At 29.0% G+C, this 15,365-nt stretch overlaps 1 protein-coding gene across 2 annotated transcripts in view; it reads left to right on the forward strand.

Annotated features, from left to right (window-relative positions):
- LOC107449411 (transcription initiation protein SPT3 homolog) overlaps nucleotides 1–14,520 on the forward strand; it is an 80,236-nt gene extending 65,716 nt beyond the window's left edge. Inside the window, exons 3-11 of one of the 2 annotated variants that reach the window (XM_043055304.3) lie at nucleotides 1,627–1,711; nucleotides 2,944–3,030; nucleotides 5,483–5,561; nucleotides 6,072–6,208; nucleotides 7,180–7,255; nucleotides 9,847–9,968; nucleotides 10,961–11,086; nucleotides 11,629–11,718; nucleotides 14,395–14,520. In XM_043055304.3, the coding sequence (XP_042911238.1) occupies nucleotides 1,627–1,711; nucleotides 2,944–3,030; nucleotides 5,483–5,561; nucleotides 6,072–6,208; nucleotides 7,180–7,255; nucleotides 9,847–9,968; nucleotides 10,961–11,086; nucleotides 11,629–11,718; nucleotides 14,395–14,439 (847 nt within the window). In that variant the 3' untranslated portion in view covers nucleotides 14,440–14,520. Of the gene's footprint in view, nucleotides 1–1,626; nucleotides 1,712–2,943; nucleotides 3,031–5,482; nucleotides 5,562–6,071; nucleotides 6,209–7,179; nucleotides 7,256–9,846; nucleotides 9,969–10,960; nucleotides 11,087–11,628; nucleotides 11,719–13,740; nucleotides 14,090–14,394 lie in introns of those variants that run through there. The other variant, XM_043055303.3, reaches the window with a different exon arrangement.
- The last annotated feature ends 845 nt before the right edge of the window (nucleotides 14,521–15,365 follow it).

Consider the following 15,365-nt stretch of genomic DNA (forward strand, 5'->3'; position numbering starts at 1 on the left):
CTTTTTTAATGGAACTAACCCGCATTTGCTTTACCTGGAGAGGAGAACCTTCCAAATTTCGACGACCAGACGATTCTAACCTATGATCTGTTTTACGTAACCTAGGATGTTTTACGTCAGCACTGTATCGTGGCGAGCCTGGAGCAGAATTCATATCAACTAGTCACAGCTGGCATTTGAACCTGCGGCACCTCGTTGGGAGGCGAACGCTCTATCTCCGAGACTTTGAATATATTTGGATAATGACTTTATTTATGGTTCAAAAGCGTTTGAAATATTTGTTATATAGTTTGTCTAAGCTAAGAACTCCTCCCGCCACAAATTCTGAAGCCGTCTGGTGCTATGGAAACAAGAATGGCGCATTTTAGGGAGGGTAGTTTCACTCTAGGACTAACACAATAGACCGAAGAGATTCCAAAACAATGACCCAGCACCCCTACTTGAAATAGTCATATCTCGTTACCATGGTCCCTGCCACGGGTCCAGACTAATGTCTGGAAGAGTTCTTATTTTAGACAAACTATACTACTCATGAGAAGAGGATTCGATGCAGCTTTTTTTTTTTTTTTTTTAACAGTAAATGCTTACCCGGACGACATTTTGGACTGCTTGCAATTATCCCACAATGACTTAAATAGAGATCCTCTAATCAGGGCCGGATTAACCTATAGGCACACTAGGCACGTGCCTAGGGCCTACGAAATTCAGGGGCCTACGAAAAACTTGGGAGAAAAAAAATTGTTAACAAAAATAATTTAGTTTTAAAAACAATAAGTGTATTTTGCACAAAATTATGAAGATACAAATAAAAATATAATATTTTTCGGTAATAAATTATTTTGCAGAATCTTATGATATAATATATTACTTTTTTGGATTCAACGAAATCTTGTATTATGCTGTCGAATTCCAAACCACGCAAAATGTCGTATTCAATAGACATAAGGGCGAGCGATGCCAAACGATCTTGATTCATTGTTGAACGCAAATAATTTTTTATCAATTTTAATCTGGAGAAAGATCTTTCTCCTTCTGCATTTGATCCAGGAATCGACAAATATATTCTTAATGCAATGTGAACGTTAGGAAAAGTATTCACAAGTTTATCTTTAACATAGTTATCGATCGAACTAATCATAATGGTATTATCGAGATCAACTGCAATATCGGCAGTATGTCGGTATTGCAGATAAAGTTCGATAAACAGATTTGTAAATTAAAATCCATATTAATAAAAATGTTTAAAAAAAATATGCAAGAAAATTTTAGCATATATTTTGAAAAGAGGGAAGGAGTGGGGGAAGGAAGGGAGAGCCCAAAAACGGCTATGCCTAGGGCCCACGAAAGGTATAATCCGGCTCTGTGCCTAGGGCCTACGAAAGGTATAATCCGGCTCTGCCTCTAATGATTTTTGACTTTTTAGAAGTATATAATGTCATGGAACTAGTCTAACTATCACTAGACATAGAATATGTGACAACAAGCAACACGCGTTTTAAATGCATGAAGTTTACCTCAATGATACTTTGTTCATTTGAATTTATTTTTTATTGTTTGAACAAACACATTGTTTGTTTCGTTAGAACGTGTGTCTGTGTGCTTATCTTACACTAACCTTTGTTTCAGGCATTCTTTCGGAGATTGTAAGAAGCCTCTTTGGGAAACTGTTCTTTACGTAGAGAAAATTCTACGCCAGCAAATGAATCTTTTGGTAATTTATATTTTTTTTATTTGATAGAAAATTTCTGGTTTTGGTCACATGTTGCATGGATTATCAATAATCATTTAAATATCAATAGTTACTTTGACATAATACGCGTGATATACAGTCTAAAACAAAACTGCCTAATAGTGACCAAAAACCTATAATTTTGAAAATATCTAAAGCTGTTGCAACTTAAAATGTGCAATAAATGTGCACTTATTGTAATTAAAAATCATCGTTTTTGCTGATATTTACCTTCAAGTATTAGTTCAATATGAATTGAAATCCCACAATTCTCTATCTTTGTAAGATTATGTTGACAAGTTTTAAAATATATAAGTATGAAAAAAGTATATTGCATAAACTCAAATAATATCTTTAAAATTAAAACAAAACCAGGCAAGCAGCTATTTTTTTTTTAAATATATGTATCAAAGACAAAATTTTCTGTTAAATTACAGTATCATATTTTTTTTTTCACTGTTAGTTTTAGTTTTTGCCATTTTCTTAACACTTAAAACTACTCTATATTACTTAATTTTGGATGACTCAAGACATAAAAGATAAAACGATGGATTTTTTTAATAAATAAATTTTAATGACTTAGATTCACATTTCATAACAGTTTAATTAGTAACAGTTTATTTTGCGTTGTAGTTTGTTGCAAAATTTTTCCATTCTTTAAATGAAACTTCACCAAATCTAGCTGTGGACAGACGAGTTAGGGGAAATTAACAGAAAACTATTTAAAAGCCCTTTTTTCTCTCTATCTATTATTTTAGGTGTTCTTAACAGATGATTTATTATAGAGCATTCATGTTGTTGCATTATTGCACTGTATCTTTCAAAGTGACTTAGCTTTCTAAGATAGGGAGCAAAAATAGACCTTGAAAAATTCTATCTTCTTCTGTATAAAAAATTTAAAGCGATAAAAATTATGCGTTTAGTAATTGGGAATGTGTAATTTAATGCTGTGTATTTGGTTATAAGACTTAGTTGGTTATAAGACTTATGCCCCCCCCCCCCCCCAAAAAAAAAGTTTTTTTTTTTTTTTGCCCGCCAGTATCATACAGGGCTTTTAAGCTACTGAAAATAATTAATTTTAAAAGGATATAAACAAAGCGAAATGGTTTTGTCAGCTTCCTTCTCTTGTTTATTTAAATGTGAAATTATAAACTACCTAATGTTTAGATAATAAAATTTATTTTTATTTTGTTTCGTTTTATTTTAATTATTAGTTGACTAAATCCTCTGAAGTTAGTCATCTCAGAAAAGGTGAATGCATTTCCCATGAAGACCTTCTCTTTCTTCTTAGAAATAACAAAGTAAGCCTACTTATACATTCTTCAAATATTGAACAAATTTCAATTAAAACTGCATAAATTAATTGTTCCCCATATTTACATACAGCTATTGTCGTTATAAAGTTTTTTGGGTGATGTTTTGAAATTGATAGTTTTAATACCCATAAATATTTAATAAGGTATTTTAAATGAGAAAGCTTTTAAACAAATAAACTGCTTTTAGTTTTATAAATTAATATTCGCTTCTAATGATACATTTGAATTATTCTACTTAAAAAATTGCATCCAGAAGTGGTTCCAAGAAATGTGTCAAAGCTCATACTGAATTATTATTCTTTAGATGAATGTAACTTCTTGTGAATATACATGTGAGTTAAGCACTTTAATCTTTGCTTTTGATAATTGATACATTTGAATTACTCCACTTAGAGATTTCTTCAAATGCTTCTAGAAGTGTTTTTAATAAATGTATGAATCTTACTTAATCATTCTTCTTATTGGACTGAGTCTCTGCTCGCAATCATAGTGCTACTGTCGTATGTGTATCGGGACCTTGTGCCAATGAGTCCGCTATAGACAACTAGTCAAAATTTTCATTTTGTGACATAGCTAATTTGTTTGCCTACCGTAAGAACTCCCCCCGCCACGATGTCCGAGGCCGTCTGCTGCTATTGAAACAAAAATAGCGCATTTCAAGGATTGTAGCTTCTCTTCACTGTTAGGTTTGACACTATAGACCCTTTCTCTCAAGACCCGCGCCAAAACCTGTCCTAAACAATAACTCCACACCCCTATTTGAAATAGTTATATCTCGTTACCATAATCAGTGCCACAGGTCCAGACGAATGGCTAGGGGAGTTCTTACTTTAGACAAATTATTAAAACATTTTTTCTGCATCTAAACAAAAACCGGTTCGAAAGCGTGCAAAGAGGTTTTCCCTTTTTTGTAAATATACTAAAGTTGTTGCTCAATAGAGCTGGTCGAATCTCTTTCCTTACTCCGGAGATCACCTTACTTATGAGGCAAACAAACATACAAAACTAAACAGTTGAGAGGCTCCGATTTGCGTTGTGCTTTGCTTGGACCTTTTGTGCATTTACAGATGCTGTTATAACTGTGAGATATCTAATATTAGGGTATGGGCTTCACGAACTCGGGTTGCATAATTAATTAATCTCAATCATTCTTCTTCACATGCAGTTAATTCCTCGTGAATATACGTGAGATTTAAACAGTTTAATCTTTGTTTCTGATGAAGCATTTAAATCAATGCTTCTAGAAGTTTTTCTGATAAATGTATGAATGCTCTTACTGAATCATTCGTCTTCAAATAAATTTAGCTCTTCTTGAATAGACATGAGAGCTAAGCAATTTAATCTTTACTTCTGATGATAAATCAGAATGATTCCACTTAGAGTCTTCTTCGAGTTAATCTTTTCTTCTTTTTTTTTTCAAACAGCAGGCACTGAACTTCTCGTTCTTGGCCTCGGAAGATGCCGGAATAATTGCTCATTTAATTTTACCCGGTTGGTACTTGTAAATCTAAGTCACGGAGGCAAGTAACATTACCCACGACACTGCCACAGATCTGTTCATGCAACATACAGAGAGAAATATCCATGTCCTGAGCCAGATTAGAAGACACAATCATCGGCTTTGCCGTTGTGCACGCTGACCACTATCACCGCAGCACTTGGAGCTAGGAGTTAGTCTACTCCTAGCTCCATGCCACAGCGTGCACGCTGGCCGCCTTCTTTTTAATCTGGAAGTGCGATTCTAACAAATTTATTTATGCTCATTATATTATGTTATTCGACCTATTTAGACTGACATCTGGGCTTTATTTTTACATTTTTAGCAACATCACACTTTTCTATGTCTCTTCCTAAAGTTCTTTGTATTTTTGGATACTTAGCAAAATTGTATAATCTTTGTCATCATGCAGTTTACATAAGTACAAGTAAATGCAACTACTAGGTACATCAAGGCTGAGGCAAGAGACATTGAAAATACTCGTCTTTGTTTTTGCATATCTATCATCAGATTGGTGAAAAACTTTTGTCAGTTTGCAGTATTTTAATTTAAATTATTTTTTTATTGTGTTCCTTACTGAAATGAAATAACTTCTTATAAACTGAATCTTTTGTGTGATGTTCTAAAACGTAAATCGAGCAACTGATTTTATTCGTAGCAGTAATTTGTGATAATTATTTTTAAGAAACATTCATAAGAAAGGCATTTATAGATTTATATTAAACTTTTCCATTTTTTTTTTTAATTTCATTCTAAATAAACCTCTGTATTTTTGTTAATTGCAATGAAAATAATGTTTGTTTGATATTTTTTACGTCATTGTATACTATAATAATATTTATGCAGCTTTAATATCATTGCTGGTTTGCATAAATAAGACCAACTTCTTCTATCTGTCAATTTCATACCATATTTATCTATTTATTTGTTCAATTTTAGATAAAATTAAAGCGTTTGCTGCGATACCTTAATATCAAAGATGCTAAAGAAGTGATAAAACTACCTTCAAGACTCACAGGTTAGTTTTCCTATTATATTCTAATTTGTGCTATAATTTTGTTCTTATTTTATTTGCATTAGAAAAGTGGGGAAAAAATCCTATTTCATTCTCTTAATATTTTAACCAAGGTTTGCACAGTATTTGCTGTGATATGGTTTTCACCTTGATTTCTCATGATTTTTACCCCCCCCCCCACCAAAAGAAAAGACTTTTTTTTATTATTTTTATATTTTCTGTAAACAGCTATTAACTAAAATTAATTAAAAATTTAAAGCAGTATCAGGAAGATAAACTTGGACATTATTAGATTATTCTTATAAGTATTAGTAGTATTCACAACGCTTACCCATTACAATGCTCAATAATACTTATCTTAACTTGCAGTTAAAATTTGGACATTGACAGAAAAGGATAAAGAATTCTAGATTTGTATTGTAGATTGCAAGTCAATCTTATTTTATTGGTTTGTAGTTGTACTCTTTAGCTACTGCAATGAAAAAATACCTAATAACTGTGTTTAAATTATAGATTTGGTTAGAAACCCTGCCTGTGGTAAAAGAGTGAAGAAATGTATGAAATTCTTAAACTCAATCGATAATTTATTCATGTATGAAGACATATTAAATGAAGAAATTCCAGATCCAAAACTGGAATTCAGAAATAAGGTTTGTATTTTAAGTAGTGTAATTTTTATTGATATAACCCTGTATATTGTTATAAGCATAGTTAATGCTATTTTCAAAGATACATCATTTCTTTTTATTCCCTAATAAAATCTACTATTATTATCTAGGAGAAAATAAAACATGTTGTAGTAACACATTATTGAAAAATTTGCACTGAATTCCAATGTTGCTTCAATATTTCAATTTCATTAGGTTATTTACCTTTAAATTTGCATCTTTGTACATTGATGAAATCTAAGAAAGAGAATTTAAAAAATCTTAAGTAACATATAAATCTCTTACATTTATGTACTTTTTAAATACTTTGTGGAATTTTAAAGAAATGCAATATATAGTGTTTTTCACAACTATAGTAACAAACTTGAAGGTACAGTGGAGACAAAGACGAATAACTAGCACATAACATTGTAATGTCCAAACCGTGTCCATGTAATTGAGGGCACTGAACTGCAATTTCCAAAAGTAATAATTCTGTTAGAAGGCAGCATTTGCAAACTGGTTTCTAAGGCAGGAAGATGTATTGAAAGGGATGGGGATTTCATTAAAATGAAGTAAGATAAGATAAGTGTTTATTTTTCTTAGACTTTCTTATTATTCACAATTATGGTGAATTTCTCGCTGCTATACTACTGTTAATCAAAAACCATCTGCACTTTCAGTACCTTTCGTCTCATCCATTAAAAACACATTGACCTTCAAACTGTTAAATATGTATTTCTTTCTACTATCATTGATTACAACTATAGAAACATTTTTTACACACTCCAACTAACTCAATGTGAATATTTTATGAAAACTTCTGCACAGAAATTGTAGTTTTTTAATGTAAATTTTGCGTTCACATTTAGAAATAAAATAAAACAATTTCAAACTCAAAAATATCTTTTGAGTCATGATATAAAAATTTTCATCTTCATGTATGAAATGAAATTCTGCTTTTAATTTTTTAGAGGAAATTTGATATGGTATTTTCTATGAGTACTGAAGAATACTTAGAATTTAAAGATACCCAGCAAACCACGTTCTGTAAGTAAACAATTTTAAGGCCATTTTTTTTTAAACTTTACTCTGTGGTGTGCAAAGAGGCTAAGAGGGTTAAAACCCCAGACCTCCAGCCAAAGGGAGCATCAAAATAACCATCACAATGACTTAAAACATTATAACTTGAAATCAATTACAATAATTTTATTGTAGGATTAATTTTTTTACGAATAAATATTTGACTCTTTGAAAATATTTTATGAAGAAGTATATAATTTTCAGATAAGTTCCACTTTGAAGTTTTACGGCATTCACAATAAAATAACTCATCAAAATACTAAAAAGAAAGATCGCTTTTAATATTAGAATGTTCTTTACATGTGATGAAAACAATCAAGTGTACGATGTCCTTTAAAATACACGGTGAATTATTAAGCTGTACCACTTTAATGTAAAATAGAATAAACCTTTTTCTCAACTACTTTTTAAGCTAGAAAAATGTTTTCAAGAAGTATCATAATTTGTAAATTTCTTTTCTTGCTCAATCTCATTGGAGTTCTGTAAAATAAGTTTAAATTTCTGATAAACATTGTTGATGCTTGTTACTAATAGTATTTTGTACAAAATGTTTAATGTACAAGAAAAATGAATAAAAACTTGCTTATTTTTCTCCTTGTAAGGGTGAGTTTTTAATTGAAGAGAAATAACAGTCATTGAAAATGAAACTAAATTCTTTTTGATTTAAAGTTCTTTCTTTCGATATGCTAATTCATTGGATTAATTTTATTTCTGCTGTACATTTTTTTATAAATATTTCTTCTCAAAAAAATTATTTCTATGAAGCTAAATGCATTCATGTATCTTTCCCAAGACTGCTATTGTGTGGTGATGAAATAATCATGCTCAATAACAACAACTTTGTATTATCAGATGGTGTCAGAATAATGACTTTATATTACATCATTATCAGATTATATACCATTTTCAGATGGTATCAGGATAATAAGAGCTTCATATTACACCATTATCAGATGGTGTAATGTAAAATCCTTATTTGAATAGTGTGCCATGTCTATTTTGAGATACAGAGCCTTAAAGTCTGATGAGAGTATTGTTTTTACTATCTTATCTGTTTGTCTGGTGCCTCTATCCAGTTCTAAAGCTTTCAAAATTTATGATTGCACCATTATCAAATGGTATCAAGATAATAAGAACTTCATATTACACCATTACCAGATGGTGTAATGGAAAATCCTTATTTGAATGGTGTGCCATTTCTATTTTGAGATACAGAATATCGAAGTCTGATGAGTGGATTGTTTTTCCTATCTTATTTGTTCGTCTGAGGCCTCTAAAGCTTTCGAAATTCACCACTACACCATTATCAAAATAATAAGAACTTTGTATTGCACCATTATCAGATGGTGTAAAGAAAAATCCTTATTTGAATAGTTTGCCATTTCTATTTCGAGATACAGAACTACGAAGTCTAATGAGTGGATTGTTTTTCCTATGTTATCTGTTTGTCTGCTGTCTCTATCCAGTTCTAAAACTTTCAAAATTTTACATACCCTTCCAGGCATGCTAGTCTACAAAATGCATGCTTGGAAATTTTTTGGTGAGCATATCAACAAAATGCACTTATATTTAATCTGTTACCATTAACAATGCAGAATCTACACTGCACTCTTACTTTAATGATAAACTAGAAGCCTTAAGTATTATAAACAAAGAAGTGTTTGACAGAAATAAGGATTGATTGCATTTTTTGCACCATTGATAGAATAAATTCTGCAGAGCATTGTTTTTAACTATTACTATCAGAAGCATGTGCAATTATGATAGATGAATCAAAGTTTAAGTGTTTTACTCCATTAGTGTTTATTTGCATTGAAGTATTGCATATTCAAGCTGTGTCATTGTTATTTTGGCGATTTTCACCAAAATTTGAAGAGGTGCTTCGATAATTCTGATTAAATCTTTACATGTTAAGCCAGAGATGTAGTGGTTAAAATCCTCCAATGGCCCAATCAGAGTTTTTACCTGCCAAGAGCATGTCAAATAATAACATTTTTGAGCCCTGGCTGAAGATTTGGATTAAGAATTCCAAAATTTTAGTATATTCAATAGTCCTGATAGAAATTAACAAGCCTTGACACATATTTTAGGGGTTCCAACACAAAGTTTTTGCAGCCCTTACATTACAACACAAAAAGTCTTTTTTTTTCTTTCAGATCTTTGGAGAAGGAAAAAAAAATTTTAATTGTAGTTTCCACTTTGATTCTCGGAATATCTGTTTACATAAACATTCTACAATAACTTCTACTTGTTTTATTAGTACTTACTTCTGCTAAACAGTAAAAAGCTTACTGATTTATATTACATATTATTTTCTTTATGTGTGTATGAAGAATTTTTTGTTCAAATTTATTCAAAAAAGGGCTACAATTTTAGTAAAAAAAGAATGTTTCTGGAGGCATTTGTCTTAGTCTTTCCATTTTTGAGTGCAGCCTTAAGAATTGAGATCTTCTTGAGAATAAAGTTTGGAATCAATACATTTTTTGGACATGTATTTATATTAAAACATGCAAAAGTTTGTCATGGTAATGAACTTTATTTATACTTTTTTTATTTAGTTCCAAAGGGAGGAGCTGAGGAATTTACAGCCTGGCTGATGGAAGATGGCATCACAGACTTGACACCATCATCTTTTGCTTTGGAAATCATAAACTTCTTTGCCAGAGAAACAATTTGTGAAGTAAACTATTGGAGAGTTTTCTAAATGCTCTTTTTCATCCAACTTTTATTTTTAAATTTATATTTTTTATAGGCAGAAATAACCTGTCTGTATTCGAAAATTTTTGATAGAAGTGCAGAAAACTGTTTTTTATCAACTTAAATCATGGAATGATATTAAATTAATTCTTTATATAAGTTGAAATTTTGATTAATCTTAATTTTGTAATATCTTTTTAATGATAATAAATAAAATAATACTGTATTTATATTTATAAAAATATACTAAAATATAATACAAGGAGAATAGTATTGTAAAAGTGACTGAAAATGATACAGTGAATATTTTAATGAGCATGATATTATTCTATATCTTTATCTTCTACCACTAAATGTTTTTGAGAAAAGAGTTTTTCTTATACCCAATGGCTATACTTATCTTGCCAAATTTTTTATTGTCCTAGAAGCATTTTTATTGAATAAACGATTCACCTTAATAAATTAAAAGAATTAGTTTTAACTGTTACCAACACAATTGTAGAAATCATACCTTTATTCTATCACATTCTTATATAATCTTTGCATTATAATATTGTTTAGATCTGGTATTATTTTAAACTTTTTTTAATAAATAGCATTCTTTTTTTAATTATTTTCTAGTTGAGGTCTTTTCTGTTGAAGAATAGCATAATTTTATGACGCTGTCACAAAAATTGGATTCTATAATAACGGTTCTAGATACACAGTCAAATACCAAAATTAAGAATTTATAATTTATTTTATTAAGTTTATAAATAGTTTTTAACTCCAAATAATTGTATTAAAGTTTATACCAACGTTAATGATGGTTGTAACTAAAATAAGCATAATATTTTTTTTAATAAATTCTTCACTGTTTATTTATTTATTTTTTTTTTTTGTCTGAACTATACCAATAAAAATAATACATAACTGCATTACATTTCTGTTGGTGACATTATATTTTTTACACTCGTTTTTATTACATTTTTACAGATAATAGATTTAGTGATGATGCTGAGAGAAGATAAAATTTCTCAGACTGTTCACATTCCATCAGCACAAGAATCAATTGAAATGAAAGAAAGTGATTCAAATGTGGAAGAAAAATGCTCTACCAATGTAAGTATTATATTGAAAATGTAATAAATTTTCTTACTAAGCTATTTATATAATTTAATTTAAATATATTGTAATTGAAAGATGCAATGAAGTGCTTATGAGAGAACCAAGTGCAAAAAATATTTAGTGCATTTTTAATTGCAAACAATGTAACTGTTTTAATTAGTGCAAGAACCTTCAAAAACTTGACATCAGCTTCCTCTTATGCACGGCAGCAGGTATCGCAGATTATTACTACATCTGCACTTTATTTTTCCTATGTTTTTTTTTTAATTTTTAAAAAAAAAATTATCAAATTGTGAGGAAACTGCAAAGATTTCTTTTTAAAAATCTGTAAATTTATTTTTAATAAAAATTAAGACACCAAAATAACTATAATTTTTAAGAGCTATAATTTACTAAAAGAAAAAATTTAAATTACTTTAAAAAAATGTACTTATTATTTAAAATTACTAATAAAAATATAATTTTAAAAATAAACTGAAATTCGCAAGTTATATTACTAATTTTTCAACTCTTTCTCTATAAATTGTTTCTAACAGGATAGCAAAGATGCTATTACTGTGTTGGAAATACAAGAAGCTTTGCAGCGATATGTAAAGATTTCTGACAAGAATAAGTTCTTTTACAATGTAAGTAAATTTCTTTTTTTTTTTAATATTTATTTTTCCTGTTTCAGCAATTAATATCAGGTGTCTACAATAATGCATTCCTTCAAAATTTTTATTAGCTAATTTTCTTTAGAAATATGTGTTATATCTTGTGGGGAGAAATCTATAACCGATAGGAACTCTTTAATTCACTAACAGTATAAAACTTTTAAGTTGGTAAATGCAAAAAAGTGGGGAATTGTATTTTTTTTCACGAATCTTTTATAATTTTTAAACCTTTAAAAAACTGGAGTGTTCCTACCAATTGTTTAAAAAATACCTTGGGATCAATAGCTCACTTTTCCAGATATAGCACTGTCATGTGCATAAATATGTACGAGTCAGAAATTTTTCTCTATTTATTTAAAACTTAAATAACTTCTTAAATACTAGATATATTGCTTTGGGGGGGATTTCAGTGTAAAAAATTACATCGGTAATATATTTTTTACCCGCACTCCCTCGGTAAATTCCAGATAGAGACTAAACCTCACCTCGTTAGAGGGAGTTAAATTGAAATATTCATATTGGGCCTAAAGCACCAATTGACCATTCTAAGGTTTTTGAATGACCTTTGATGCATAGATTCACTGAAAGTATATATGTCTTAATAGTTAGTGTGGTAAGCAGTCAATGCCCAAAACTTTGGCACTGACATCACGCACATTGACATTAAAATAACGGTCAGTGCCACGATTCACTTGTTTCCTAAAAAGTATTGCCACATGTAAATAGATGTGTTTTTCTTATAATTCCTGAAGATCTTCAGCTTTGGCTCCCAAGCACGTTGAAAAAATAATTTATTCAAATATCCTAAAAATTTTAACAAAATCAAAATGTCAAGTATCCAACCTGCCTGACTCGTAAGAAAACTGGCTGTAAAAATTCAATTGACAAACTGTAGATTATTACCTAAAAATAAATTAAATACAATTTACATGGGAAAAATATTTCAAAAAATTTATTTAAGCAATGAAGTACTTCATTATTTAAATTGTCATATTAAATTATATCTGTCCAATTTTATTATTTAACTTCAAAAGCTTGGTTTTTATGACATTGAATATATTTTCAACCAACTTTTGTGTTCGTGAAGTTATATAGCAAAACCTTTTGTAGGCATAATTTTTTTTAACGTTTTGTTAGCACTTAAGGACAAAATTTTTCCAATTAAAATTAATTAAATACTAAAGAATAAATTTTGCTAACACTGGGAAAAATCTTTTATAGCAACTATAAGAAATGCCATCATTATATTAAAACAGTAAAATATTTATCACTCAAGATTTTACAATAACTCCTAGTAAACAATTTAGTCATTTACAAGTAAATGACTAAACCCAGTTCAGGTAAAACAAGTGAACATAAGCTTGAAAATTTTATGTTAGTAATTTTTTGCTTAACCGAGTCTGTTAAATCTTTCAAGAAAGCTATGGATTTTAGGATTGATAATTTCAGTCCCCAATGGATGGTTGATCTATATAGATTATTTTTACTAATGATCAGATTTTTAATACTGCCAAACTTAATCATTTGAAGTTATGACCTCTAATATGCAAATTATCAGTAATAACTAAGTAACAAAATCAGATATAAAAATCAATTTCTTAAGTTACTAATTCAGACATAAAAATGATTTTTTTCAATAGATTTGAGTTCTCTACCATCAAGATATGGGGAGGTATCTGAAATCGGAAAAATTAAGCTCTTTACTGATAATTTCTTTCACTTTTTACATATTTTGCTACATTTCGAGAGCTTTTTAGCGAATAAAAAACATTTTGCAGACAGCTATAAAATTTTGTTAATACAAAGATAATTGCACTTCCTTTTGGTAATTTATCAGTTAACTACTCAACTGCATTTGTCAAAAATATGTCATTTAAAATTACCTAGCTTAAAATTATTTAATTTTTAATAAAATTATATTTATTTTTTTGCTTGGTTACATCTTATTGTATCAATAACATCTTACTTTTTTTATAATTTGTTTTTGTTTTACAGTATAACAATGCCAGTGCACAACCTTGCACCCATGCTCCACAAAAAGCGTCATCAGAGAAATAGTCATGGCCAAAGCGACAAGTTACATATAAAAAAAATTTCATTCCCAATTTGCACGACATCCAACTATTAAACTCTAGCCCTAACTTTATCTTAGATGTACCTTATAAGAAAATTTACTTGAAACCTAATAACATTTACTGTTACTTGAAAATAATTAAAATGATAATTGTCAGGAAATCAAATGTATATAAGCATGTGACAATGTATGCATACAATGTGTACTGTATAACATTGATTCCTGTAAAAGCCAAAAATAATAATAATAAAAATTAGGAAAAAGAAAAAACCTCTCCAGGAAAATTTAATGTTTGTTCAGTTATTAATTTCTTATTGCACCTTTTTTTAAGGCATTTTTAGGGGAAAGGAAAGAGACTGCTTACCACTGAAAACTTGACTTTTTTAAAATAATAAAAGTGTAGGAATAGTGATCCCTCTTCTTTGAACCAAGATTTTTTATTAACTGTAATAAATGTACAGCAATAAAATAAAGATTTTTGATAGATTAAGCTCAAATTAATTGTACTGATAAATAAATACAACCTGTTTTACATTTCTTTCATCATCTTAAACTATTTTCTCTCTTTATTATAGGATAACTTGAATGTTTTGATTCCAGACGATCTTCTATGTTGCTAATATAGAAGTGGTTGTCATTGAAAATTTATTATTCATTTGTAAATTACGTTTCATCCTTATAGTAATAAAACACATTGTACATTTCTGTAGTTTTATTTCCTTTATCTGAGAAATCAATAATATAATTTATATAGTAAATAAAGAAAAGCAATAAATAACAAAATTTTTTAAATTTTCATTTTCTACTAGGTTGTTAATAGATATATTTATTATATAATCACTTATATATTAATATGTATTCTTATTTGAAGTTACTTTTTATATTTTAACAAGTTGAAACTATTAAAAAACATTATATTCTTTTTAAAGAACATTTATAAATTTGGTATATTCTTTTAAAAAATTTGATGGAAGAGAAATAAGAAAACTTAAGCATTTGTCTCTTAATAGAATGAGACTTTTTTTTGTTTTCATAATTAATTTTAAAAAAATTTTTGAATAGTGTTTTAGATAAAGCTTTTATACATTTTGCACTTTTTTTTTAGGAGCAGAAAAACAATTATACCTCATTTAAAATCACATAAAATGAAAGCTGGAGTAAAAATAAAATAAAAGTTGCACTAATTATTCCACAAAAAATTATCTTGGCCATTTTCTATTTTTTAGAATCTTTTCCCTTTGTCAGTATAATTTATCAGTTGTATCATGTTAACTTCAGTTTTGCATCCTTATCTCACTAATCTTTTGTATGCATTGTAATATTTTTAGTACATTGGGACTCTAGACCAGGTATCGCAAATTAGGCACTAAAAATTTTTAATCAAAAATTGTGCACATACAATGTATGAAAACATAATGAACTGATGTTTGAAATAATTTGCGAGACATTTTATGAGGAAAATAGAAGCACTGAAGTTTCCAGATTTGAACGGGATTCAAGTTTTTTAAAAATTGTTCATTACATCATTTTTCCACACATTATTTGC

The sequence above is a fragment of the Parasteatoda tepidariorum genome, chromosome 1 (assembly GCF_982258835.1).
Source record: "Parasteatoda tepidariorum strain Cologne lab strain chromosome 1, Ptep-v5.0, whole genome shotgun sequence".
NCBI classification, from domain to species: Eukaryota; Metazoa; Arthropoda; class Arachnida; order Araneae; family Theridiidae; genus Parasteatoda; species Parasteatoda tepidariorum.